The 27,261-nt window shown below is 50.1% G+C and overlaps 3 protein-coding genes across 8 annotated transcripts in view; 2 read left to right on the top strand and 1 right to left on the bottom strand.

Annotated features, from left to right (window-relative positions):
- XPO5 (exportin 5) overlaps positions 1-4,487 on the top strand; it is a 36,765-nt gene extending 32,278 nt beyond the window's left edge. For all 5 annotated transcript variants that reach the window (XM_008174522.4, XM_042848455.2, XM_024111054.3 and 2 more), the window contains 5 exons: positions 533-615; positions 1,266-1,373; positions 1,585-1,722; positions 1,919-2,083; positions 2,697-4,487. In XM_008174522.4, the coding sequence (XP_008172744.1) occupies positions 533-615; positions 1,266-1,373; positions 1,585-1,722; positions 1,919-2,083; positions 2,697-2,840 (638 nt within the window). In that variant the 3' untranslated portion in view covers positions 2,841-4,487. The remainder of the gene's footprint in view (positions 1-532; positions 616-1,265; positions 1,374-1,584; positions 1,723-1,918; positions 2,084-2,696) is intronic.
- Positions 4,488-5,882: 1,395 nt separating this feature from the next.
- Positions 5,883-12,838, bottom strand: POLR1C (RNA polymerase I and III subunit C). Of its 2 annotated transcripts, none has more exons than XM_005296292.5 (9): positions 12,443-12,838; positions 12,202-12,273; positions 11,856-11,963; positions 10,911-11,043; positions 10,655-10,774; positions 10,199-10,351; positions 9,561-9,710; positions 8,875-8,991; positions 5,883-7,721 (listed from the first exon to the last, which is right to left on the bottom strand). In XM_005296292.5, the coding sequence occupies exons 1-9, from the start codon at positions 12,509-12,511 to the stop codon at positions 7,603-7,605; spliced, it is 1,041 nt and encodes a 346-aa protein (XP_005296349.2). In that variant the 5' UTR covers positions 12,512-12,838; the 3' UTR covers positions 5,883-7,602. The 2 variants fall into 2 exon arrangements, with proteins under 2 accessions (XP_005296349.2, XP_005296350.2); XM_005296293.5 differs by having other exon boundaries at positions 12,439-12,810.
- A 41-nt stretch (positions 12,839-12,879) lies between these two features.
- Positions 12,880-20,881, top strand: YIPF3 (Yip1 domain family member 3). The gene is made up of 9 exons (XM_005296294.4): positions 12,880-13,095; positions 13,347-13,544; positions 13,887-13,993; positions 14,942-14,987; positions 16,173-16,265; positions 17,438-17,569; positions 18,148-18,261; positions 18,840-18,963; positions 20,423-20,881. The coding sequence occupies exons 1-9, from the start codon at positions 13,000-13,002 to the stop codon at positions 20,542-20,544; spliced, it is 1,032 nt and encodes a 343-aa protein (XP_005296351.2). The 5' UTR covers positions 12,880-12,999; the 3' UTR covers positions 20,545-20,881.
- Positions 20,882-27,261: the final 6,380 nt, after the last annotated feature.

The raw sequence follows: 27,261 nt of genomic DNA, 5'->3' as shown, positions 1-27,261 counted from the left end.
TCAGGGTCTCCAGCTCCGCCCCCGGTGGACTCCTCTCTAGGGTTCAGGAGCCCAGTCAGAGCTTCCCATGCTGACTTTGCAGGTAACTCTGCAGGAACCCAAGCGCTGGGGAACTGTCTGTGATTCTTTGTCCGGTGATGCTGAGGCTTCCTCCTCCCAGTCCCCTCTCACCTGGATCTTGCCTCTAGGATACAAGATGCCTTTTCCACCCCAGCATATGAAGCAAGTCACCGGCTCCAACTGGTGTTCTCCAGTCCTTGTTGGCATGAATGGGTCAGTGGAAGTTGACCCCAATGAACTGAGCTGGGGTGTCTGGTGAGAGAGGCTATCTGCATGGCCTCCATCCTAGCTGGGTGAGCTGTAGCTAGGGGGATGCTCTCACCCACACAAGCTAGCTTGGAGGTGTTTCTCTGGTGGGCTGAGGTGTCGACTCCAGAGTGTCGTCAAACTCTAGAACTAGAGTGAGCCTTGCTGGTGTAGCCCTTCCCAAGGGAAGATGGTGTTCACGCAGCTGCTTTTTCTCTGCTTGTAGATGATGAGATGATGTCCACAGACGTGACCCCACCTTCCAGTGCAGAGCTAACTGAGCTGGGCAAGTGTTTGATGAAGCAGGAGGTAAGAGAATGGAGATGCTGGTGGCCTCTCCCGCTTTTTGTACCCCTTGTACTTTACTGTAGTCTGTACGTGCTCCCAGTGCAGCTGTCTAATCTGTGTATCCCCAGAAACAAAAGCCCCCTGTAGCAGAGGGAAAGTCTGTTTTAAGGGCCTCACCAATCATCCTGGAAAGTGCTAAAGGGGGAGGTGGGAATAAGGATTCAGTATAACAGGCTTCTAGTGCATTTCAATCTGAGTTGATGTATGATCCATGCTAGGAGTAAGTTCTTTCCTGTAGTGTTGCCTGCCTGGCCCTGCCCCGTTTCCTGGGCCCTGCCTTTCAAGAAGAACTACTTGCAGTAGCTGATTTTTCTGTAACATCTACCCAAATTATCAGGCAAATAGGAGCAGACCCAGACTCTGTGGCACCTGCCGGCTGACCAGGTAAATGCTGACCCTCACTCATGCACAGAGTGGAATGCAGTGCTGCCTTTGGGGATAGTCAGGGACCTCAGCATGCATCTTGCTTTTTGTTGGAGCATTAAGTAGGGTGCCTCTGTTAGGAAGATATCCCACCTGGATTCCTGTGAATGCACCCCTGTCAGGAACAAACCCTTCAGCCAAGCTGGGAAGTGCTTCCACTGACTCATTCTCTGCCTTCCCCTTTCCAGGATGTCTGCACTGCTCTTCTGATCACGGCCTACAGATCCCTCTCCTGGAAGGACACCCTGTCCTGCCAAAGAACCACCACGCAGCTTTGCTGGCCATTGCTCAAACAGGTACTTTCCCTACAGGGGACCATTGGTGGAGGGGGCAGAAATGGAGGCTCTGGGTACCGATGGCTCCTTCCCTTCTGACCCCCTAACCATCATGGACAGACTCCGACTTTGGTCTGGATGGGAGCTAGATGTTTCCTCCGACTGGACTGTCTGGAGCAGGCCTGGCTTGTGTTAGTATCTCGGTTCCATGCTGCTGTTGTCTCTCCCCTAGGTGCTCACAGGGAATTTGCTCCCTGACGCAGTGACCTGGTTCTTCACCGGCGTGCTGAAAGGGTTGCAGACACACGGACAGCATGATGGCTGCATGGCAGCTCTCGTCCACCTGGCTTTCCAGATCTATGAGGCTTTGGTAAGGAGCTGTGGGGAAAAAAGGATGGAATCTTTATGGTGCCAGGTTTGATAGATAGTAATGAATGAACTAGTCCCAAGCCGAAGTGGGGAAGGGGTGGAGGAGGTAGCAGCCCTCTTCCTCTGTGCCATCAGGTGAAGGTGGAGGCTTCTGTGGTAGAACTTCTATTGATTGGCTTCTTCCCTTCTCCCTGTAGCGCCCCCGCTATGCTGAGCTGAAGGCAGTGATGGAACAGATCCCAGAAATCCAGAAGGAATCATTGGAGCAGTTTGACTCCAAGCTTCTAAACCCAACTCTGCTGAAAGTGGCAGACAAGCGCCGGAAGGACAATTTCAAACGCCTCATTGCAGGCTGCATCGGGGTAGGCGACCACAGAGCCCAGAGGAAACCTGTTTCCTCCCTGTGGACCGGGCTCCTGAATCCCGGCCCTACACAGTCTGCGTCTCCCCTCAGCCCCTTTCCCTTGTCCAGCTCTCTGGTGCTTCTGGAATGTGGCTGCAGCACATCCATAGTGTTCGTGCTGCTCTGGCTCTCTTCAGCCTTGGCCTGGGTGAGATGGAACTGAGCACTCTGGGCACCTTGTGGGAGCTCTCCTAGCTGAAGGGCTGCTGGCACTCTGCGTACAGGGCTCCTGCAGAGAAGGTGTAAGCACCACTGGGCAGGACCCACGGGTGGGTACAGAGCTTTAGCCAGGACAGTACCATTGGGGTAAGAAGCATTGGGCTCCTATTGACTATGTGGTCACAGTCAGGACCCCATTGTGGCAGTGTCACCTGCATTGGCATGTACTGCAGCTGCCAGGCTACTCTCCTGGACACAGAAAAGATTGGGGACATGAACCGAGAGGTTGGCGCAAAGCATGGTACCTGAGCTGGGTAATGACTGCGACACACTTAGGTGACTCTGGGGTCCTTTGGAGGAGTGAGTCTGCAGGTGCAGTGACTAACCTAGGCCTGTCCCTCTGTCCCCTGCAGAAGCCTCTGGGAGAACAGTTCCGCAAAGAGGTTCACATCCGGAACCTCCCATCTCTCTTCAAAAAGGTGAAGCCGTCGCTGGAGACAGACGTACTGGAGAACAACGAGGATGGAGAAGGCCTCACTGCGCTCTTTGAGCCCTGAGCTGGGGCACGTCAGCCACCCCCACCCCCACTTCATATTTTCTGTCTCCTCTTGTAGCAACCACATTAGAGTCCTCTTCTCACTCCTCCATGAGCATTTGCCTAAACAGAGCCCCCACTGGTCTCATCCTCATACCTTTCCTGTGCGGGGATGCACCCTGAGTTCGGACTTGATCCAGCTTTCCCTGATTTTTCCCATTGGATTTGCAGCTTTAGGCTTCAGCTTGTGTGCAAGATGAGAGCTGAGCACATAGACTCCACTAGGTAGAGCCTCGTCATTTTGCAGCCTTGGGTCACTTGAACCCCACCTGCTTCTGGGCTAGTCCCTCAGGAGTTAGGTTTAATGGGAGAGGCAGAATGGTATCCCAGCGAAGATGGCACTCCCCAGCCTCACTCTGAAGGGAGAGAGCCAGGCTTCACCTGGGATGCATCACACTCCTGTTGTGCCCACCACTGGCTGTCCCCATCTGGCATCATCTCCAGTGTGACGACAGCAGAGGGCTTGTTTTCTGGTGAATCTCTTTCCCTCTCGGACTACTTGAAAGCAGCCCTAGTTTTCTCAGCTGTGATTGCTTTCCAGGCTGGAGGCTGCATGCTTGGGAGTGTTACAGTGCCCTAGAATCTCCTGGAGTCAGTGTTCAGTCTGATTTTTTAAAACACTGCTCCTCTCTGGAAGGAGACAGACATCGTCGTATGTGTGCTCAGTAGAACTTACTCCACAAGGAACCAAATGGAAAGTTGGCCTAACCTTATGCCAGTTTCTATCAAAAGCCCCTCAGGACTGGGGCAGGAATGTCACGCAGCATTCCCTGTGGACTGGAAAATGACAGGTGCAGAGTATGGAAAATCTGGACCAGTCTGCCAAGAGCCTGTAAACCCTGAAGGGGATCAGCCCTAAGTGTTGCGTGGGGATGACAGTGGGCCTGCATTCTCCTTTAGGGATATGCATTGTCCCACATCACCGTTCTTCCTGAAATCTTGACCTCCTGTAGCCAGGGTTCAGGAAGATGGGGGTTAAATTCCTGATCTACTATTTTAGCAGAATAAGGAAATGTGGACTGAGATTTGAACCCTTCTGTGCCCTGTTCTAGTGGCAGTGAGGATGGTTTAGTCTCTGTTACTGGAGGAACAAGTGTTGTGGCAGGAGTTGGGCTCCGTAATGCAAATTGTATGGTGGGGGAAGGTTTTTATCCAAAATGAGCTTTTATGGTTTGCCATCCAGGGTACTGCAAAAGAACAGAGAACTGAAACCAATGAGAAGTGTATTGACTAGGCTGGGGCCTGGACAAGGAGCAGAACAGAAATCTTAGGAGAATGGGGCTGGAAAGAACAGCAGGCCTCAGGAATGCAGTGTGACCATCCCTGTGGCCTGAGCCCACTCATCCTATTGCCCTTGTTACACAGTCCCTTCCACTCTTTGCCTCATAATCTTTTTACTTACTCCTGAGCTGAAGTGGCTCCTGGCCTCAGCAGAGGCTGGTTGTATTTATTGTGTTGTGGTATTTTTAACATTGTGACTTCATGCTAGAAACAAAGATTTGTTTTTAATGGTTTTTAGAGCCTTCTTTTGTAGGAATATTAAATGCGAAGCTGTCTCTGGATTGGTTGTTAAACCTCTGAATGTCAGTAAAGGTATTTCGGTTTCATACCCAAGGTATCATGTCTGCCTTTATTCTGTGGTGGTCTCTTGTCCAGTTGATGATGAGGCTTCAATACTATGTATTTCTGCTCCCAACACCCATTTTTTACTCCAGTGGCAAAAGGGTCTGACTCACAGCATTGAGGTTAATGTACTCTCTGGGCTGACTTGGATCATTAGCCATACAACATTTGTGTGAAGGTCAACTCAGAAGCTTAAGAACTGTAGTCTACATTTAAGATATCTAGTTAAGGGGAAGGCATACATGACCTTTCAAGACCAACTGCTGCATTTAAAAAAGCCAGGAAAAGAGAAACTAAAGTTGCACCTAAACAAAATACTGCCTCTCGTTCATGTAACCACTCCAACCTAACTCTGCCTCCGGTGCCATACAAGAATGTATCACCATCATGAAACAAAGTAGTGCCTGGGATGGTTCATTTGTCTTTTGGAAGTGACTCCTGATTCTGAGTTATGGAAGCTAATTTCCAATGGGTGAGGTGGTCTAGCCCAGCGTTTTTCAAAGTTTGGGTCGCTCTGGTCAGCACCGCCAACTGGGATGTTAAAAGTCCTGTTGGCGGTGCTGCCCAGCTAAGGCAGGCTCGTGCCTACCTGCTCCAACACTGTGCTGTACCCCAGAAGTGGCCAGCAGCAGGGCCATGGGGCTCTGTGTGCTGCCCCCACCCTGAGCACCAGCTCTGCACTCCCAGCCAATGGGAGCTGGGGTGAGGGGTGGTGCCTGTGGGTGAGAGCCGCAGGCAGCCACTTGCATGCCTCCACCTAGGAGCCAGACCTGCTGCTGTCCCCTTCATGCGCAGCGCAGTCTGTGGTGCCAGAACAGGCAGGAAACCTGCCTCTGCACCCCGGCTGCGCTGCTAACTGGGAGCCACCGGAGGTAACTCTGTTCCCCAGCCCTGAGGCCCTACACCCCCAGCCCCCTCCCACACACTGAACCCCTCATCCCAGCCCTGAGCCCCTCCCAAACCCCTCATCCCCCAGCTCTGTTGGGTCACAAGCATCAACAATTTTCTTCAACTGGGTCCCGAAGAAAAAGGTTTGAAAACCACTGGTCTAGCCTGTGACCTGCATGAGGTCAGCTTATATGATCATAGTGGGTCCTTTGCGCCTTAAAAATCTATTAAAGTTGAAGTGAAAATAAAACCATGACTAGGGAGGGGGCACACTGATATCTGCCACTGGTGTTACTTAGTTACACAGGAATTGCCTCTTTTTAACTGCATAATTAAAAAAAAAAAACTATAGCCTGTATTGACTGTTAATCATTAAAACTGGAAAATATGAAGTGGGCTGTTCCCATATGTTTAAGTGATATGTAACATGCCTGCTTAGTTATGCACAAACTTAGAGATATGAAAACAGATGCAGGAATGAGTCTTGCAAACATTTGGCTTTTGTACTAGTTTTATTAACATGTGCAGCTGTGGGATTATACAGTTTAGATGTCAGTTCATTTACTCTGAGGGGCAGAATGAAGGGTGTGATGATTATTTGAGTCAGTGCCTTGTTTTGTGAGATGCTCCCTAACTTTTAAGGTTTAGTAAAATGCTTAAATTACATACATGGACCCACTCTTTCTTCCAGCTTTTATACTTTGCCTAGGATTTTCCTCACTTTAACACTCTCAATCAGGGACTGGAGAACAAAGGGAGAGGGGAGCCATCTCCCCCACCCTTGTTCCCTTCAATAGCTAAAGGGTCACTTTTGGTATGCAAACTGCTGGCCTGATTGACTTCACTATTCATAGAAAACTTTGTTCCACAGATAATTATTTTGCTAAACAACTGGGTTACAGTTTGGAGTCCATCTCTGCAAGGAAGAGGGCTAGAGCCTTTTTAAAAAATGGAAGTACAGGGCTCCAGCAGTCATCAGATGCCCTGTATTAAGCTCCTACTGTGATAACTTTAGAAACAGTAAGTTACTGACTTCTGAAATACCACCTAAAGTTTTTTTTTCCTACATGGGAAAAATTGGGCAGCCTTATTTTTGATGGTGGGAGACTGATATTCCTTTATTTTTGGTCACCTACTGAAGACCATAAATAAAGAATAATACTTAGTTGCAACTAAGAAGCAAGCTGCTTGTGTATAGTGAACAAACTCAGAACCAGGGCCACACACCTAGTCCACTGTGATCCTTACTTGAGTATACTTTCCCTCATATGAGTTTCATTAGTTGTGATGAACTCTGCAGTCATACAGATCACATGCCTACTCCATAAGAACAGGCTAGTATCCTCTTCTAAAACTTTCTGCAGCTAGGCTTATATTAGGCCTGGAGCTGATTAAGAATGTTGAAAATCCAATTTAGTTTTTATTTTTCATGTTTTGCGCAGCTTGACCTAGAGCACATGCTTCTGTATAAGCAGTACTGCTTCAACTTCCACACAGCAGACCCCATCTTAATAGAGATGGTCTTAGCATCTCTCTTCCCTTTAGTGATCAAATAACCACTGTAGCAAATACAGCAATTGCTTACCCTGGGGGGAAAAAGGCAAGTGGCATTTTAGCCTCTCACCACTATAGCCCAGCTTTCGAAGCACTAGCATTTTTATTGTTAATGAAGTGGTGCCTCTTTCCACTTTCCTACCTAGAAAATCAAGCCACCCCCAGGCTAAATTTATGTAATGAAGTCTGACAATTAAAACAGCCTCTACTTTATTAACAATTCCACACAGTCTGCCTTTGCTTGAAGTTGGCTCTTCTCCTTAGCAGGGCTTCATTTAGAAGATCTAGGGCCTTCAGTAAGGCCCCAGGGCCAGTACAAGCCCCTGCTGTGCCTTACTGGCCATCCTCTGCAGCTGCTGAAACCCATTAGAAAACAAGAGCCATAAGACTTTCCTAGGCTCCTGCTAGTGCATGTACACAGCTGGAAGTGGACATGCTATCAGTTCTGAAACTGTTAACAGCACACCTTTATTTCTAGTGTGGCCACCTGCTTGCTTACATACTGTATGGGGAACAGGTGATGGATGGTCCCATTGCTTGGTAACTGAAGGTACCCCTCCTGTTTACATAGGCTTATGGGCTGGAAATAATCCCTGTAGATAAAGAGCCTGGGCCCATAGAATCAGTTTCTGCTTCTCAAACATGGTGTCCTGAACTGCTCACTCCATGTGGTTGGAGTCCAACTCATCCAGGAACCGTCGACATTTCCCCATCAGCACTTTGATGGCTTCACTCACCAGCACATCTGGAGGCAGGACACCTGTAGACTCCACTGAGACTGGGGAAACAGAGACAAGGGTCAGCCCAGCTACTACCCAACATCAAATCCTCTGTGTTCATTAATGACTTGGATAATGGAGTGGAGAGTATATTTACAAAATTTGCAGATGACACCGGGGGAGGGGCTTTAATCAAGATAAGTGCTTGAATTTCAATCCTGTCTTCCAAAGTATTACCCTTAGGAAGAAAATAAATCAAATGCACAACTACAAAATGGGGAATAACTGGATAGGTGATACCACTAAAAAGGATGAGGGGTTAAAGTGGATCACTTTGTGAACAGGGCTAATAATACACCCCAGACTAACAGGAATAGCCTAAGAGAGGAGGTAACTGTCCCGCTCTACTCGGCTTTGGTGACTCCTCGGTTGGAGTACGGAGTCTGATTTCAGACACCACACTTCAGGAAAGATGTGGACAAAATGGAGAGTCCAGAGGAGAGCTACAAAAATAAGAGGTTCAGAAAACATTGACCCATGAGGAAAGGTTAAAACTGGTCTTGTTTAGTCTTGAGAAAAGAAGACTGAGGGGGTGACCTGACAACAGTCCTCAGAGATGTTAAGTGCTGTTATAAAAAACAAGGATCAGTTCTCCACATCCACTGAAGGTAGGACAAGAAGTAATGGGCTTAATTTGCAGCAAGAGATTTAGGTTAGATATAGTTAGAAAGTTTTTCCTAATAAGTGTAGTTAAACTCTGGAATAAGCTTCCAAGGGAGGATGTGGAATCCTCATAATTGGAAATTAAGAATAGGATGAACAAACACTGTCAGGAATGGTCTAGCTTTCCTTAGTCCTGCCTCAGTGCAAAGGGCTGGACTTGATCACTTCTTAAGGTCCATTCCACGCTCCCCGCCACTCTGCCTACCCGTGACTACAAGCAGACAGTAACCTGCATACAGTGACAAGTTAATCCATTGTGGGCAACAGTTCAGACACTGCAGGGTTTGCTTAGTACAGGGAGAAGGAAACGTGGATGCCTCCTGCCACAAAGCGAAGCCCCCATGGGGCACTCACTGTAACATGAATGTACGAAAGGGTTGATCTTCTGCAGACGATGAAGAGGCTTAAAATAGCGTGATGACAAGTTTCTGCAGGGTGAGAAGCTAAGGAATGGACCGACGTATCCAGCAGAAGAGACGGATTACTTACAGATGTAGTGATCTCGCACTCGTGCCAGGCGCACAAGGTTTTTCAGATCATCATGACGAAAGATCTCTCGGCTAAACGTGTCCATCCGAGCATTGGCCACTCTTGCCACCTTCTTCCCTGCAGGAGATACGGACAAATACACACCCCCTCTCCATACTAGTGGACCAGCGATCTCCTTCCTGCCAGCACTGCACCCAAAACATACAATTCTCCCCACCAGGAAAAGGCACTGAAGTCCTACACAAAAACCTTCCTTACTTCCAACACAAACTTCAGCAAGGCATAAGCCCGAAAAGGCAGCTCCAGCTCAAAAAGATAGTGTGCATCCTGTCCAACATTAGGCGCAGGTCCACCTGAGGCTTCAAGACTGCTGGGAACGGCAAACTCACAGCCCACAGTTACAACAAAGCATCATGGACAACTGAGCAGTACCTGCAGCTATAAAGACCAATAAAAGAGCTAAGTGGACAGGCATATCCTGCCCTGGGAGAGAACAGGGAGGCCTCAACCTCATCACATTTTTACACATGACAAACCCATTCATTTGTAGAGCCCAAACCCAGAATAGAGATTCAGGATTGAGGGCCATTAGGGGAATAGGCTCTGTTTGTACAATGCCTGGCTCTAGCCTGTATTCAGGCTCATCTTTGCAAATGCAGAGACCCTGGGGTGGAGGTGGAAGGTACCTTTGATGTTCTGAATCTCAATAACTCCCGGGGAGAAGCACTTCTTCAGCGTCTCAGCTGCCTCCCCCTCGATGGGCTGCAGCAGAGTGATGTCAGGCAGCAGCCGGTAACTAGCTGTGGCCACTGGAGAAAACTTGGCATGGTCTTTACCTGAGGGAAAAGAGATAAGAAGTCAGGAGCATGTTGCAGCAGCTCAGAGAGGGTAAGATCCCCCAGGGCTGCCATTACCATGGCTCTTCCCAGCCCAATTTACCCCACGCAGGCCCTGACTGTACCATTGTGAAGAGGTAACAAGACATCACAATCCAGTCTGACGCTGCACTGCTGCTTTGTGCAGCCAGGATGAAAGCCCAGTTTAGTTGCTGGATGATGTGGGGGTCACCCTAGGACTGCCTTGGGCTTCACGTAAGGATAAGCAGCACCCACCTCCATTCAGAGTGCCCACTAATCCCCATTAGACAAGGTTAAGCTCGGAAGTGCTCCTTAATGCCTGCCATTTAACACTGAGCCAAGCCACACTCAAGACCCCACAGATCAGGGAAAAATTCCTATGACCCCATGCCCACTACACACACCATACCCCACCTGAAAGACCGATGCTTTCCATCTCGCTGCCCCACTGAGCACCCTTGACTCACCTATGCCTTTGACACAGTGCATGAGCACATCAATTTCCTGGCCAGGCCGCAACTGGGCAATAAGGATGTCATCATGAACAGGCCGCAAATTTGCATCTGGGAACACGTCTGCTTGATTTCCCAGGGGCACCCACGTGATGTGTTTGCTGTACACTGTGGAGAGATGTACCACAGGTATCAGACCAAGCTGTCTTAGCACCAAGGGAGATGAGGCAACACTTATACAAGAGGTTGCTGATCCCAGCAGGACAAGGAAAATACAACTATGAGGATTGGACCTTGCAAAAAGGAAGTTTCATAGAGGGAAGGGATCAGTTTACTTCATGCCAGGGGGAGGGAACGGGGAGGGGAAGAGAGGAGTTCTCTTTCTGGTAGAGGTAGAGCTCATTGGGGTCAACAAAGTCCCTATCCACTTGGGGAAGGGGAGAATTTACTTCCAGAGCAGAATAGTTTTACCTTTGTGATTAATGTAGAGCTCATTGGGGTCAGATGACTCCTTGGCTGAGTGAGGGTTCGGGCTGCATTTGATCTTCAGCTGGAACTGCAGCGTGTCAATTTCTGTGCCTTCCTCATCACCTACAAAGGGATGGGGAAAGCTGAATGAGTCCTGCCTGGACCTGCAGATTTACTCAATCCATCTGGCACTGGTTTCACTTCGGAGCAGCCTCCAATATTTCCATTTATCATAGGATTCCCCTGCACAGACTCTCACCTTGGTTCTTATATTCAAAGAGGCGTGGGTCTGCTCGGATGGGGATGAGGCCCAAGCGATGGGCCAGGATCTCATCCTGCACGATGGACGTGTTGTTGTACACAAAGACCTTCTCTACAGCCATCGTCGGCACCTGAGGGAGAAGGAGACAGAGCAAATCAGGCAGGCAGTACCCCAGCCACGTGCTATTTGCTAACCACCATTCCCTAATACCCAGCCAGAAGTTTTCTTGCTCAACCCCCACCCTCTTTGGAGTCTGATTAACTCTTGCTCTTCACAGACACCATTACTAAAGGAGGGATCTAGATGAGGATCCTGTATCTTCTCTCTTCTACTCACTTGAGTGTTACCATTGATTTTAATAGGATTTGCATTACCCCATATGAGCAGTTGTAGAACTTGGCCCTGTGCTTGGGGGACAGATCTGTGCATAGGATCTTGGGGGGGCTGTTTAACAGCTACTAGCAACTGGACTACACTTATCATCCCAGAAAATGCAACAGCTTCTGCTGATGGTCTCTTATACACCCCCCAAAACTCTCTTAGCTTACAGAAGGACTATTTGCCTCTCTCAAGAGCAGAGCCTATACATTGTGAGCTTGGCAATCTATGGAATAGCCTCACTGCACTTCGAGCCTATTCTCCATCTCACTGAGTTTGGGGCTTCTGTCTTCTGTATACCTGAGCCACAATCTTGCCTTTCCCAAGTGCTAGGTCTCACTTCCTGACAGCACCCTGTCCAGCCTCCCTTGAGACTTCTTTACCAGTCAATACCATGTAGCTTCTGGGCAAAGAACAAGAAGGTTGGGATAAATTTTTGTCCATCCCAAAGCAGCTCAACATTAGCCAGGACTAGCAGTGAGAAACAGATATGACAGGATTTGATGGGGCTGGCAGTGGCTCAGATAGCCCTGGCATGAAGGTCCAGAAGCCCCTGCTGGGTACCTCAGCGAGCAGGATACGCCGGAAGGCATTGGCGATGGCTGCGTCGATCCCCACCATGTCGAACTCCAGCGTGTTCTCATCCATGTGGATCACGTCCACCCGGAAATTCTACAGGGCAGACGCAAGGGGGCAGAGTCACTGGGGGTTCCCGGGGGGGGCGGCGGGGTGTCAGCCTCGCCAGCTGCTGCCAGGTGACCAGGCAGCCTAGGGCCTGTCCCTTAGCCAGGCACTGCATAGCCAGGCCCGGGGTCACCTGCCATGGGCGGCAGAGACCAGCCACGGGAGACCCCAATTCACCCCGCTCAGCTCCCCCCTCTCCCGCTCAGGGCCCCCAGCGGCTTCTCACCTTCTCGAACTTGGCCTGGTCCCAAGCGTCGTCGTACCCGGGGTAGTTGCCGGGAAAGTCCGTGGTGTGAACCTGGAGCGAAGCAGAGAGCAGGTGCTGGGCGGGGCCGGGTCCCAGGGGCCGATACCGCTACCGGACCCGGGACCTCTCGTGCCCCCCCAACGCCGCTCACCCAGAGCGTGGCCCGTTAGACCCCGCCCACTGCCCGGGAGCGAGGCTCCCCCCGACCCAACTCACTCACGTTGCGGACCCCGAACTCCCCAAGTATCACGCGGCTCCGCATCTCCTCCACGCTGCCGCGCGCCGCCATGTTTCGTTCGCACGCCTGGCACGTGACACAGTAACAGGAACGCTTTTCACTGCACGTCCCCGCCTCTCAGTCACGTGATACGGGCTCAGGCTTTTCTTCCCCTTTGACGGCGCTGACGTAGTGCGCCGACTTGGTCTTCACCATATTGGGTGTGGCTCTATCATAGGGAACAGACACTGCTACTACCGCGTGCTTGTAGGTGTTAGCAGCTGGGCTGGGTGCGCGCTGTCTGGATGGCAGGGCACAGCCCGCACCCTTCTCCCAGGCGCCCCTTCACGCTCGCTTTTTCTGCCTCAACCAAGATGGCGTCGTGGCCAGGCCGCTATTACGAAATGTCGCGAGAGCAAAGGAGCGTCCACGTCCTCGGCCAGAGTTGCTGGAGCGGCTGACGTCCGGGTCCGTCACGTCCGGGTCCAGACTAGGCTTCCCCGAGCCCCTACAGCGAGGCGCGGAGCGGCCGGGGGCCCCTGTCCCCCCAGCCAAGGGGGATGATGTCGGGGCCCGGGGGCGCGGCGGCGGGGGCAGGCGGCGGCGCTAGGAACGGGCCCGGCGCGGAGTGGGGCGGCTTCGAGGACAATATGCAGGTACGGGCCGCGGGGCCGGCCTGGGGAGCCCAGGGCTGGCGGGGGGAGGCGGCCTGGGGGACCGGCCGGCCTGGGCAGCCCCGCAGCTGTCACCCCTCGGGGCCGGGCCCCTGCGGGGTCCCCCTTGCCCAGCGCCTGCGCTGCTCCTCGGGCGAAGGCACCAGCACGGGACCGTAGCGCTGGGACGGGGTCTCCTCGGCCCCGAGCCTCGGCTCTGAGCCCGACTCACTGTCCGTCTGCCCTGGGCGCAGGGAGGAGGCTCCGCCGTGATCGACATGGAGAACATGGACGACACGTCTGGCTCCAGCTTCGAGGACATGGGCGAGATGCACCAGCGCATGAAGGAGGAGGACGTGGATGCTGAAGCTGCTGCGGCAGACGAGGAGGATGGAGAGTTTCTGGGCATGAAAGGTTTTAAGGGCCAGCTGGGCCGACAAGTAGCTGACCAGGTGAGCAGGAAGCCGCAAGGGATGCGGCGCTGGCTATGATGGGCTCCAGATCCCATCTCAGGTCCAGGTAGCCGTTTCCCAACTGACCCTGTGCTCTCCTGGATTCTGTTCCCCATCTCCTGGAGGGTTTTCCAAGTGCTCCAACCTGAGTCCCATTCTGGCTTTGATGTCCTTTATCCTACTTCCTCCCAGGCTTTGGGTGGGATGCTGATCTCTCTGAAGATGTTTCTGTTTCCTTCGGGTTATTTAGCCACCTGGTGCTTTGGTTCCAGGGGAATCTGCTCAGAGCAGCATTGCAGAAGGAGTGTTCAGTCTACTACAGTTGCCCATTTCTCTCCCCAGATGTGGCAGGCAGGTAAGAGACAAGCCTCGAAGGCCTTCAGTCTCTATGCCAACATTGATATTCTCAGACCCTACTTTGATGTGGAGCCCATCCAAGTTCGGAACAGGTGAGCAAACTGGGCAGAGGGGCAAATGACTCAGGTCATGCAGGCCTCTTGCCTGCTTTTGAGCAGCTGCATGCACTGCTGTGGCCCATACACCAGGTGCTTTAGAAGGGCTGCCCCGTGATAATGGAGCAGGGACACATAGTAGAGGTGCCACTTGAACAGGGCAGAAGAGCCATGCCATAAAGTGAGGAGCATCTTCCACCCTATCTCTTGTATAATGAAGGCCTGGATAGCTCCTAATTAGTCCACTTCTGCTTATGGGCTTTCTATGGAGATAGCTTTTGGGGGAAAGGGCTCCGGGATACTCTAATTACTTACCTCTCTTTATCCCTAAAGAGTTACATCAATACATCCCCTAAGTGAGCTGGATGTTGTTTCATTTGTAGCCTATTGGTGCCATTCTGAGTGTAAGACACAGGGTCTGTGGAGCTGAGCCCAGCAGCTCCTTTAGCCTTTCATTGTTGCTAATCTCACATCCTGTGTGGGGAAAGCGCAGAGCCCCACTAAACCGCCATCTGTCCTACACAACGGTTGTTTTCACAGGGGCAAAGCTTTGGCTGTCTCCTCCTATGATAGTCTCTCTCCGGTCCCCACTTTCCCATGGTGCCATCCTGCCCTCAGGACACTAGGCAGGAGTTTTTTCAGAAATCTGCTTGTGCACAGGGGGCTAGGATTGCAATACAGATCCTCTCCCCTCAAGGGCACTGGTTCCAGTCTGGTCTCCAGTTGCTAGTGGGATTGGCTGGCTCTGTTGGGGGTCAGAGGGAAAGGGAGATGGAGCCTTACATCACTAGAGCACTGGTTCCAATCTGACCCCAGGACATGGGGTTACGCTGGCTCAGGAGATCAGGGAATGTAATACAGCATCTCTCACTTCCCAGGTTTCTTGTTAACTTTTTCATTGTCTTCCTCGCTCTTGACATCTTCCTGTGCTTTTGTGCGGTGCAGATTGCTGGAGTCCATGATCCCCATGAAGATGATTAATTTTCCCCAGGTGAGTTCCCCTGTGATGCACAAGGCTCTGTATCCTGAGTGAATGGGCTTCTGAGGCATTGGAGCGCTTAATCAGATGTTCAGGAGATGAGTGTGTTAGAAATGCCCATTAGTAGTCTGCACACCTTTGCCTGAGGGGGTTTCAGCAGTTGTGACTGGCAGCAAGGAGACCATAAGGCCGGCCCTCTTAAGGCAGTGCTGCCCTTGATGCCTCTCTCGGAGCTGGCTCAGTCACACAACACCTACTCGCCTCCATCCCCAACTCCGATGCTCTCCCAAGCTGTCAGTTTGCTAAGCAATAAGCCTGTCAGCAAAGTGCTGCTGACACAGTGCTACAGACAGCTCTTGCTAACTCTGTCACTAATTGTATTGGAGCTGACTATGGCCTGAGAGCAGGGAACGCTGGGCTCTGACAGACTCCTTTTGTGGCCTTGTGTTTTGCCTCCCTTTCCACCCCCGCCCCTAAAAAAGGGCTATATGGATGAATTAGTTAAAGCACTTTTCCATGCATGTGCAAGGGTGATTGTTTGTGTATGAGTTGTGTGGTAGAAGTTCTTGTATGGTGCCTCAACAAAATTTCCTGGTTAATTTCCATTAAACCACATCCCCCGACCCCCATGCAGGGGGAAAAGCATGACCCTAGCTCCTGATCTGACTCCTCAGTCAGTATCTCAGTTCAGCTTCCTCCTTAACCCTTACTCATGTGATTGGTTCTCTTTGGTTCCTATCACCATCCTTTGCTGTAATTGCTCAGGTCAGTAAGTGACCAGAAAAAAGAACAGGAGTACTTGTGGCACCTTAGAGACTAACAAATTTATTAGAGCATAAGCTTTCGTGGACTACAGCCCACTTCTTCGGATGCATACAGAGTGGAATAAATATTGAGGAGATATATATATGCTCTCTGTATGTGTGTATATATATCTCCCCAATATTTATTCCACTCTGTATGCATCCGAAGAAGTGGGCTGTAGTCCACGAAAGCTTATACTCTAATAAATTTGTTAGTCTCTAAGGTGCCACAAGTACCCCTGTTCTTTTTGCGGATACAGACTAACATGGCTGCTACTCTGAAATAAGTGACCAGAGTATGAGCTAGGTCTAGGGCACTTCCCATATAGCTTGGAGGTGGTCTGGCTTCCTGCAGCACTAACCAAACCCCTCCTTTTTCTGTCTCCCCTTGTAGAAGATTGCAGGTGAGCTCTACGGCCCCCTCATGCTGGTCTTCACATTGGTGGCCATCCTGTTGCATGGGATGAAGACATCAGACACCATCATTGTAAGGGAACATTTCAGTTTCAAGACAGGGTTTGCACCAGGCTTTGAGCTGCTGTTGGTTACAGGGGGTGCTTCTGTTTTGAGAGTGACTTAGAAATGCGTTGGTGAAAGGGACCTTGGTGTGCGGTAGGGCCTATTGCTCTGGGGCTGGCAGGGTCAGAAGAACCCAATTCGCTGCTGTCTGGGAATCTGGGCAGTGGGAAAGCGCTTACTGCAGTGGTTGGACCAGTGCAGGGGTATAGTGCTGCTGGAGCAGTCAATAGCAGTGCTCCGGCACCTGAAATCCAGGACAGGATGGTCAGGAGTGAGAGGAGCCACCCTAGCTAGGAACAGGAGTGGAGTGTTGTGCTGGAGGTTCCCAGTGAGTGGCCAGAAAGGTCCCAGAAAGTGGGGATGTTGTGAGATGGGGAGTGGTGGAGTTGGGGGGCCAGGATATTGAGGTGAGTGGGGGCTGTGGCCAGTGGGGTTGAGGTGTTGGGCACTGCTGGGAGTCGCATGTATGGTCAGGGCTGCTGGGATGTGTGTGGGGGCTGTCAGGCTAAGTTGGGGCTGGGGGGAAACCATTGCCATTAACTGATCAGCCAGTTAAATTGGGTTTATGGAGCAGCCCAATAAACGTAGCTGGAGAATACCAGTGAGCGTTGCCCTAATTTGACATTTGTAGAGATTATTAATGTTGTAAAAACTGTATCTTATGTGTGCTGCCAGTGGGCTTTTTGACTAAGCACATGTGTGCTTTGGATGTGCCTTGCTACTTAGCTTTTATACACCAAACTGTAAACTGAGTTATGTATGTTTTATGTTGATACGATACATGTATTTATTACTAAGGGCTGAAGTCTCAATTGCTGTTATGCAACTTTTCAGTTAAATAAAATGTACTGGTAAAACATTAGGTGTTGGATATGGGGGCTTTCTTATGGTGATGTCACCCACAAGACAGATTTTGGAGGCTGAGTTACCAATTTGAGATCACTTCTGCTGGCCTGCTGCACTATACAGTTTCGCACTGCATCACTGGTCCATGCCCCCCGGATGCTGCTAGTCAGGCATTAGGTAAACATCCACCAAAGGCAAGGGGAAATCTGCTGAGGGTGGGTAGTGGTTGGTTGGTAACTGTTCTGTGTGTGATGTCTTTTCTGCCATCCTTTCACCTTCTTGCTCTCTCTGCAGAGAGAAGGCACGCTGATGGGCACAGCAATTGGCACTTGCTTCGGTTACTGGCTGGGCGTCTCCTCCTTCATCTATTTCCTGGCATACCTGTGCAATGCCCAGATCACCATGGTACAGATGCTGTCACTGCTGGTATGTTCAGAGCGGGGTTCTCGGGGTGTAGGGTAGCTGCACAGAGCTCTAACGGGATGGAGGAGGGGAATGTAGCCCTTGCATCATGGTAAACTGATGGTCTCTATTTGTGGCTGTTCTGTGTACATATGAACAATCCCTTGGGGTAAGGCAGGAATTTACTTTGAGTCTCAAGCTGTTATCCCTGCTTGGGACCCCTCTCCTGGGACAAGGGGAAGGGGCAGTTGCTCCAGACTGACAGCTTGTTTCTTTCCCTGATTTCAATGCCCAGCTATGAAACTAGAAGATTCCCATTTGCCTCTAGACATAAGTTAGTTTCCTTCATCTGCCACAGCCAGGCCCTGTGGTATCTAAGTCCTCAGCAGGCTCTGGCATTCTCAGGCAGGAAGCCATATCTCCAGCCGGCACAGTAGCCACAGCTGGTTGTGTGCTAGTTGGCTGCCGCACCTCTCTGGTGTATGTGCACTTAGTGAAGCTTTGGTAAGTTCAGAGTAAACTGCTTCTGTTCATGTCCAGTGCACCTCATGTGCCTCCATGCGGGGCTGCCACTCTTACCACACATTTTCTGTTCCTTTCAGGGTTATGGTCTCTTTGGACACTGCATCACCCTCTTTGTTACCTATAATATCCACTTCCACTCCCTCTTCTATATCTTCTGGCTGGTGATCGGTGGCCTCTCCACACTACGAATGGTAAGGGATGGGCAGCCCAGCAGAGACTCTCTGCTAAGCAGGCTTGAGAGCTGTAATTTTTGCAGAGATACACACTTGATGTCACTCCTCCCTCCCCTGACGTTAGTGGCTAACATCTGCATCTCACTAGGCTATTGAGAGCCCCACTGCTGGTGAACTGGAGGAGAGAGCAGCATGATATGCTTTCTGTGCTGCAGGACTGGCAGTAATTCCCATCACAACTGAGTGGGATGTCATGGGAAGCAGCCTGACTCTCCCTTGTAGCAGGCAGCATGATGGGGAGTCCTGGAGGTCCATGCCCATTCCCCCAAAGAGTTCCTGGTGTCCATTAGCACTGACAGGAGGTTATTGCTCACTGAACTTGTTACCTTCTAACTCCTTACCAATTTCCTCTGACTCGACCCAAGAGCTCTGTTTAGGGATATTGGAGGCCTGATTGCAACAGGGATCGGCCTGAAGAGGGGGTGAGGGATCAGCAAGCTCTTGCAGCTTGGCCTATCTCCCACGTGCATCTCCTGCTCAAGGTTCTGAAGTCAGAGGCAAGGGCCTTGTCTGTCTAACCTGTGTCCTCTTCCTAGGTTGCTGTGCTGGTGTCACGCACAGTAGGACATACCCAGCGGCTCATCCTGTGTGGAACCCTGGCTGCTCTGCACATGCTTTTCCTCCTCTATCTGCACTTTGCCTATCACAAGGTGGTGGAAGGTAAGAGAAGGGGCAGGAAGGCAACACCTGTTTAGGCTTGGGGTTATTGACTGGGTATCCTGGGGGTCTGCTTTCTGTTCTTCCCAAGCTGTAGCCCAGTTCTGGGTCAGATAACACAGGGAACTGCCATATGTGAACAGACGGGAGATCCATCTATTCTAGTATCCTGTCTGCCAGTGGCCAGTACCAGATGCTTCAGAGGAAGGTCTAATGTGGGATAATCTGCTGCCTATGTTAGGTCTCATTCTAATAGCTAGAGACTGGCATAAGCCTTGAAGCACAAGAATTAATAGCCATTCCAAAGTGTTAGCATAAGTGTTAACTCTGGATATTCTTGTCATCCATATAAATGTCCAGTCCCTTTCTGAATCTTGCTAAATTCTTAGTCTCGCTTACTGTCTGTGGCAGGCAGTTCCACAGTCTAATTATGCATTGTATGAAAAAGTATTTTTATCCACTTTGAATTTGATTAACATCCCTTGTTCTTGTGTTATGAGACGGGGAGAACAGATGCTTGTGATTTCCCTTGTTTAGGCCATTCAATATATATAATTTCCTCTCCAACTATAAACAATGCCAGTCTCTTCAAATGAGAGTTTTTCCAGGGCCCTAATCATTCTTGTCACCCTTCGCTAAACCCTCTTTAATATCCTGTTTGAGATGGGGTGACCAGAACTACATACAGTATTGCAGATGTGGCCCCACCCTTGATATTTATAGACTGGCTTAACATTTTTTGGAACTCAGCACTGCCCTGTCATGGATTCAGTCTCTCTGCCAGAGCAAGGGCTCCAAGCCCACAGTGTGAGATTCATCTGCTGGGAAGAACATCTTCCAAAGGATTCCCCTAGCAATCACTTGCTTTAAAGGGGTTACAGAAAAGGCCTGGGACATAGGGTCTCAGTCTGTACTTGTGTTCCCTGCCACCCCAAGTCCATATTTGTACTGCAGAGAAATACAGATGCCACACACCGCTTGCCAGCTGCAGCTCCTGCTGTAAATTCTGTATGTATAGCTAAGGATGAAAAGCAACACAAGATCTGTGGGACTGTCCTGAGGGACAACTGGATGGGTGCTAAAGTCAAATGGAGAGAGGGCTCCCTCTAGCTGAGAGTGTCTAGAAGTATCTCAGGGGAGCATGTGACACTGCAGTGGTCCCCCAGAGAGGATTAGGGCTGACAGCCTGAGGGTGAGGGACTCTGTATTCCACTCTTCAGAGACACACAGCCCCCTGCCCTACTGCAGAGGTGACAGGCTCTGCTCGGTGCAGCTGTTTGGCCATGTGCCCCCAGGGTTTGTTCTGGAAGTGTTACTGTTTGTATGAACCTAAAGGCTGCCTGTCCTGCGACACCGGCCTACAGCATATATGTGCAACGCCTCTGCACATGTGCCCTGGCCAGAGTGGAACAGAAACACTCTCCCTTAGTGTCTAACTTTCACTTTTTACCCTCCCCCACAGGTATCCTGGATACATTAGAAGGACCCAACATCCCCCCCTTTCAGAGAGTTGCCAGAGACATCCCCATTGTTGCCTCTGCTGTACTGAACATAACAGCCAAAACCATCGCGCTGACCCTGTAGCCTCATGGACTCTGACTTGCTGCCCTCACCTCTTCTGGAGCCATTAGGTCATAACCACCTGCTGTTACCTGGGAAAGGATAAAAAAGCAGGACTTGGGTTTCTCTGCACCTTTTCTGGGGAGCAGAGTGCAGGGCTCCCCCTTGTGTCTAAGGAACTCAGCTCTTCCCAGCCTGCATCTGTGCTGGTCAGAGCTGTCCTCAGTCTCCTGCACACTTAGCTGGGATTTCGTAGCTCTGTTGTTCCTGCCCCAACCCTTCTGCTTACTCTTGTAACTCTCCGCCTATGTGCTCTGCTCCCCTCCTGAAGAGGGAGGAATTAAATGGATGTTGGTGCTGAGTGATGTCTTATGTTAGAACCTGCTCATGCAGGGGAGAGAAGTAAGAGTTTTGTTGGGTCCCATCTAATCTTTCCCTCTCCCCTCCCAGTGCCAAACAGGATTATGCATTGCAGTCTGTTCCCTAGGTCTTTATCCAGTGTATTTTTAAGTGTCCTGTGAGGGGGCTTCCCTTGAGCAACTATTCAATAACTCAAAAGACCCTTCAACATTAGCAAAGGTACCCTGAGAATAAGCTGGAATGTTGCACTGCTTAACTGAATCCCCTTCCTCCTTAGCATGCCCCACAAACAATTCCTCTCCATTTCTAGTAGGTGCAGGCTTATCTCACCCTGCTTCCCCTCTTGTTGCTATTTGTCAGAGCCAGACTGACTAAGCTGTTTCACTCTTGGCCATGGAACGCCGTCCCTCCACCTTCATGATCCCTCTGTTGCTCTTCTATCACCTCCCCCTGCTTTGTTCTATGGGACAGAGCTTCCCCCACCCATCCCACCAGCGACTGCACTACTTGAGCCTGCTCATAGCTGTTGGCAGAGGTGCTTATTTACCTCCTAGGTGAACCTATTATAGGATGGTGCACAACTGGCTGGAAAACCACACACAGTTATCAGGGGCTCACCATCAAGCTGGTGGGGCATCTCAAGTGGGGTCCTGCAGGGATCTGTCCTGCATCTGGTTCTATTCAATATCTTCATAAATGATTTGGATAATGGCATAGGGAGTACACTTATAAAGTTTTCTGATGATACCAAGCTGGGAGGGGTTGCAAGCAGTTTAGGATAGGATCAGCATTCAAAGTGATCTTGACAAACAGGAGAAATAATCTGAATTAGGGACAGATGCAGAGTACTACAGTTAGGAAGGACTAATCAGTTGCACAAATACAAAATGGGAAAGAACAGCCTAAGAAGGAGTACTGCAGAAAAGGATATGGGCATTATAGGAAATCAAATTACATGAATCAAAGTAATACTGTTGCAAAAAAAAAAAAAAAAAAAAAAAGGGGGGGAATGTTTAAGCAAGACATGAAAAGTAGTTCTTCCACTCAGCACTGATAATACTCCAGTTGAGGCCTTGCATCCAGTTCTGGGTATTACACTTTGGGAAAGATGTGGACAAACTGGAGAAAGTCCAGAGGGGAGCAACAAAAGTGATTGAAGGTCTTGATAATGATTTGAGGAAAGATTGAAAAAAAAAAATGGGTTTGTTTAGTCTGTAGTAGACTGAGTGGGGGAGGGGAACATAAGCCTTCAAGTATGGAAAAAGTTGTTATAAAGTAAAGTGATCTTCTCTTTAACCCCTGAGAAGATAAGCAATGGGCTTAAAATTGCAGCAAGGAAGATTTAGGTTAGACTTTAGGAAAAACTTCCTACTGCACGGGTAGTTAAGTAGTGGAACAAAATTACCTACGGAGGTTGTGGAATCCCTGTCACTGGAAATTTTAAAGAACAGGTTGGACAAACACCTGTCAGGGATGGTCTAGATCAGTGTTTCCCAAACTTGGGGTGCCACTTGTTTAGGGAAAGCCCCTGGCGGGCTGGGCCGGTGTGTTTACCTGCCCCGTCTGCAGGTCCGGCTGATTGCAGCTCCCACTGGCCGCGGTTCACTGCTCCAGGCCAGTGGGGGCTGTGGGAAGCCGCGCAGGCCGAGGGACCTACTGGCTACTGCTTCCAGCAGCTCCCAGTGGCCTGGAACAGCGAACCGTGGCCAGTGGGAGCCACGATCGGCCGGACCTGCGGAGGCGGCAGGTAAACAAACTGGCCCAGTCCGCCAGGGGCTTTCCCTACACAAGTGGCATCCCAAGTTTGGGAAACACTGGTCTAAGTCCTGCCTCTGTGCAGGGGACTGGATTAAATGACACTGAGGTCCTTTCCAGTCCTGCATTTCTAGGATTCTTGGCAGTAAGTGCAAATCACTTACTCTCCCTGTCTCCGAGCTGTGGACATTGGTTTTCATGTCTGATGTAGTGGAGGGGCTTCCTGCTCCCCAGCACACTGCATGTTTGCCCGCAGCTGTCCAACCTCTTAGTCTGAGGCTCAAATACTATTTCCCAAAAGTGCTTTTAAGCAGATTCTCTGTCCTTCCCCACTCCATTTGGACCACTTAGAGATGTTTTCTGCTCCCCTGGTGTTACCTGAGTCCCCTGCAGGAGATTCCCCCCTGTTGGGGGGAGGGAGAAGAAGTCTCCACAGTGCATTATAGCAGATGTATTCTGCTGCAGGGGCTATGGCAGGATGCAGATGAGCAGCTCAAACTAGCCCTAGCTACTGGCTAGTCTTCTGGCAGCCATAACTAGCTAGTGCAAATGAGAGCAGTCTCCAAGCTATTCCAACCTGTATCAAGGCAAAGAGTAGATAGCTGTATCTGGTTCTTGGCTCTCAGCTCCCCCCTCCCTCTGAAGGCTGTGCTAGGTTGTTTTCTGTAGGAGGGGACCCATATTTCATAGGATCTCCCCTAGCCTCAGGTAGAGCATTCAAGCACCTAACTGTACATTGCCACCATGAATGACAATGATTAGACAATAGGCCTGGGAAAGTGTGGGAATTGCTCTACAGTGTGGTGGTTACAGCACTCACCTAGGACTGGGGAGACCCTGTCCCAGTGTTTCTAAACAAAAGTGAAATAGCTTCAGCAGGAATATCGGAGGCAGTCATGTTGTAGCTGGGTGTGCCTGTGCCTCAGGTCTGCCTCATGTCCACCCCTTCTCCCTGAGCAGGAACTGCGTAAGTCTCTGACTGTTATTACACCCTTGCTTGGCTTGTTTATTGGCACACAGGTAACCTTCCTATTCCCATATTGGACTTTGGAAATTTTTCCATTAAACTCCCAACAGTCCAGCCAAAGTAACATTCCCTTTGGGACTTCTACCAGGCCTGAGCTTCACTTCCCAAGCCTGTTTTTAAGTACACTCCCAAGCCAAATCAACAAATCACAGATCCTCTTTAAATGTGCCCTTCTTCAAATGCCTCTCCCTAAGACACCCTTATGTACAGTCCTCAGAAAAAATCAATAAACCACACATCCAGTCTCCCTTTATCACGTGATACTTCCCAGGGCTCTCTCTGGCCACAGGTTCCTTTCCTGAGCTCAGGATTACCTGTCTTCCCCAGCCCAGGGTGCCAGCCTGTCATCTTCCTTGAGGACCATCTTGCTGGTACTTCCTGTTTCCTTCCTTCCTTTCTTCTTGAGAACTACCTGACTGTATATAGGGTAGAGGTGCCCACTATTAACCTTATTAGGAGGTACTTAACTGGCCACAGGTGGACTGAGTCCACTCCCTGTTAAGGGGCTAGTCCCAACTATGGCAAGGAGAGACAGAGAAAACACCGTATCAGACTATCCCTCAGCCTGATGGCTAGGGACCGCTCCTGTAATGTGGGAGAACTCAGTTCAAACCCCTTCTCTACAGCAGGCAGACAGCAAAATTGAACCAGGATCTCCCCCAACCCAGGTGAGGGCCCTAATGACCAGGTTATAAGGGAGACTTTTCCCTCCTCCCACCAGGCTATTTTGTGACTCTAGCCTCCCTTGCCTTTATTGAAATGCAGAACTTTGAGTTGGGTCAAAATTAAACATTTTGATATTTCTGAAACATTCTGATTTTTTTTTTGGTTTTGGTTTTGGTTGAAACTATTTGCTGAACTCACATTTCACGATGACCAAACTGGCACTTTTTGGCAAATTATTTAACAATTTTTGCTCATCTCTGCTGCTTAGTCACCTGTCTCTTTGTGCCGCTTTGTAACTTTCCACTCTCCAAACCCTCTCCCTGCAGACCAATGTGCTCAAACTAATTTCCCAACCCTCAGACACCCTCTTTAGCAAAACTATTGTGTGATCCGAGTACAGTCATTAAGGTTGACAACTCTCTTTTGTGCCCAGTCTTTGGAAGATGTGACACAGCCTTACCAACAAAGATGGAATCCACGCATGCACAGATAGAGGGGCATTCATGATCCAGCAGTTTTCATAGTAAGAACTTCATAATATCAACCAGAATTCCTAAATTGTACATAGGTTCCCCAATTCATCACAGGCTCCTACCCAGGGATACAGGCACATTCTCACAACGCGCACACCCTGCAATGTAAGTTCTGTCCCAAAATAGCCTGTCTGGCTTCCCTTCTCAGGGCAGCTTATTTGGGTTTATGATCATCCAGAATGACCCAATCAGGATCACTTTGGCGGCAGTGTCTAGAGTCGGGTACTCTGTGTGGCTTAGAGTTGGGTACTCTGGGTGGCTTACTTTGGTCCACTGTCCTTTTTTCTAATGGCTTGAGTGCTAGGGCCTAGGTTCCAGCTAGTCACCTTCTGCTCTCATAATCTAGAATGAGTCTGTTCCTATTCTTCCCTGAATGCTGGTTCTTCCAACACCAAATGGAGCAGATGCAGCAGGACTGATTTGGAGATGGGGAAGGAGAGAGAGACCGCTCTAGGCCATTGGGCTCTAGGCCACTGGGATGATTCCAGTCCAGCTCAGCAGGGCCCAAAACTCATTCCCATCTGCCAGCTGGCCTACAGACACTAGATTCTCACTGCATTTCTTGCTAGGCTAGGCTCCATCAGAACTGGGTCTGCGGGGCTCCCAACACAGAGATGAAGAACCGTGTCTCCGCTCCACACCTAGAAATGGTTCCTCCAGCTTAGGCCCACTGCCTGGGTCCCAGCCCATGCCTCATGCTCACTGAAAGCCCAGCACACGTGAGTGTGCAGGGCTCTCTGGGGAGTGCTACATCTGAGTCTGGGACTAGAGACTGGCATAAGGTCTGCCCCCCCATCCGCTGCTGCCCATACTGCTAAGAGCAGCAGTGCAGCTTGTTTCATTCCTTTTCCCAGTCCCAGTTTGTATTCTACGAGCACTAGTGTGAGTGTACAGTGGTATTTTCTGCCCAGTAGGGTTTTATAGTCTGCTGAACCATATGGAGGTCAGCCAGTGCTTTTGCATAAGAAAGAACAATACATACAGTCTGCAGCGTACATAAGCCCCTTCCCTATGGCTCACTAAATCTGGTCTGGGGCCAGGATTAGGAACGGATTAGCCACCAGGCCTTCTTGCCCAATGCACCGGCTTTTTTCACAGCCCATGCCCCAAACACACAGAGTGGTGAGGAGAGGAATCATGCTTGGAACTAACCGCCTCTGTCCTCTCAAAGTGTTCCTCACTATATGGAGAAGCAGATCCCAGCACCAGGACCTTAGAAGTGGTTTAGCACTCACTCCAAGTGATGCTGCAGGGCTGCTACAGTTAATGGAAGTTGGACATGTCCCAGGGGCTCTCTTCCCAGAGCCACTCTCTAATAATAGCCCTTTTAGTGGGACATGGGTAATTGGTGCCTGGAGGTAATCATGAGGGAGAATGCAACATCTTCTCCCTTTCAACCTGCACTGGCCAGAGGCACTGCGCTATCTGACTATTCTTCTCGCTGGAGCTACTGTGTATCAGTCTGGGCTGCTCTGACACACAGCCATTTTACTCACAAACCACACAGCAAAGGGCCTTATTCCCACTCAGACACCTAATCTGAGCACGTAAGAGATTCTGCAACTCCCTGTTCTCCTTGTTCTGTCATCCCTGGATGCAGGGAGCCAGTGTTGGCACCACAATGGCCTCTCCTGCTCCAGGGCCCATGCAGTTACTTCTCCACACCCACTTTACTTCACAGAGACTTCTTGCTTGGGTTTTTGAGCCTTTTGAAAACCTAGCCCCCCATCAACCGCCTCCATCTCCATCCCATCTTCTGTGAAATGGGGAGACAGATATTCACCCGCCTCTATAAAGTGGTGGCTGGAAAGTGCTAGAAGACAGCTAAGGATTATTCAGACAGGATGTTGACACCTCCAGAGAAAATTAGGTGCTGCCACCAAGGCCTTGGACTTGTCACCTGAGCCCAGATCCTTATCTGCCTTTTTCTGCTGCTCCCCTTTGGTTTCTACATGCTGCCTTGTGCGACCTCATGAAATGCAAACCCTGGCTCCAGTGACCCCTTCTCCCTTCCAAAGAGAAAAGTTGAATGGGTACTTAACATGCTTATCAGGATCCTGTTTCTCCCTCACTTTCCATCTCCTCTCTCCTTCCCCACCTGTGCCTGATGCTCAGGGGCTTGGTTTTGCTTCTTTAATTACTCACAAGATGGGATTTTGCTTGGGGGTTTCTATATACAGCACCCAATCCTTTTCCTTAGCGGATTAGCTCTTTGCAGAAAGCTGCCTACGTATGCAGTTTAACCTAATCTTCACATCACTCCACTAGCTTCTTTTGCAATTTATACTGAGCTGAAATCTAGCCATAGTCTCTCTGCTTCCTATTTCCCACCAGCTATAAAAATCTTTTAGGGACCTCAGCATGGTGCTTTCCCAGCTCCCTCTCATCTGCACCTGGGGA

The sequence above is a fragment of the Chrysemys picta genome, chromosome 3 (genome assembly GCF_011386835.1).
Source record: "Chrysemys picta bellii isolate R12L10 chromosome 3, ASM1138683v2, whole genome shotgun sequence".
In the NCBI taxonomy this organism is placed as follows: Eukaryota; Metazoa; Chordata; order Testudines; family Emydidae; genus Chrysemys; species Chrysemys picta.
Note: the sequence above shows the minus strand (reverse complement) of the source record. Positions and strands in the feature narration are given on the sequence as shown.

Excerpts from the sequence above, each read along its gene's own strand:
- YIPF3 (XM_005296294.4), top strand. The coding sequence starts at position 13,000 with ATGATGTCGGGGCCCGGGGGCGCGGCGGCGGGGGCAGGCGGCGGCGCT. Across the intron at positions 13,545-13,886 it reads GCCGACAAGTAGCTGACCAG|ATGTGGCAGGCAGGTAAGAG; the intron begins GTGAGCAGGAAG and ends TTCTCTCCCCAG. Across the intron at positions 16,266-17,437 it reads AGACATCAGACACCATCATT|AGAGAAGGCACGCTGATGGG; the intron begins GTAAGGGAACAT and ends CTCTCTCTGCAG.
- POLR1C (XM_005296292.5), bottom strand. The coding sequence starts at position 12,511 with ATGGCGGCGCGCGGCAGCGTGGAGGAGATGCGGAGCCGCGTGATACTT. Across the intron at positions 11,964-12,201 it reads ACCAGGCCAAGTTCGAGAAG|AATTTCCGGGTGGACGTGAT; the intron begins GTGAGAAGCCGC and ends TCTGCCCTGTAG. Across the intron at positions 10,352-10,654 it reads GCTCTACATTAATCACAAAG|TGTACAGCAAACACATCACG; the intron begins GTAAAACTATTC and ends ATCTCTCCACAG.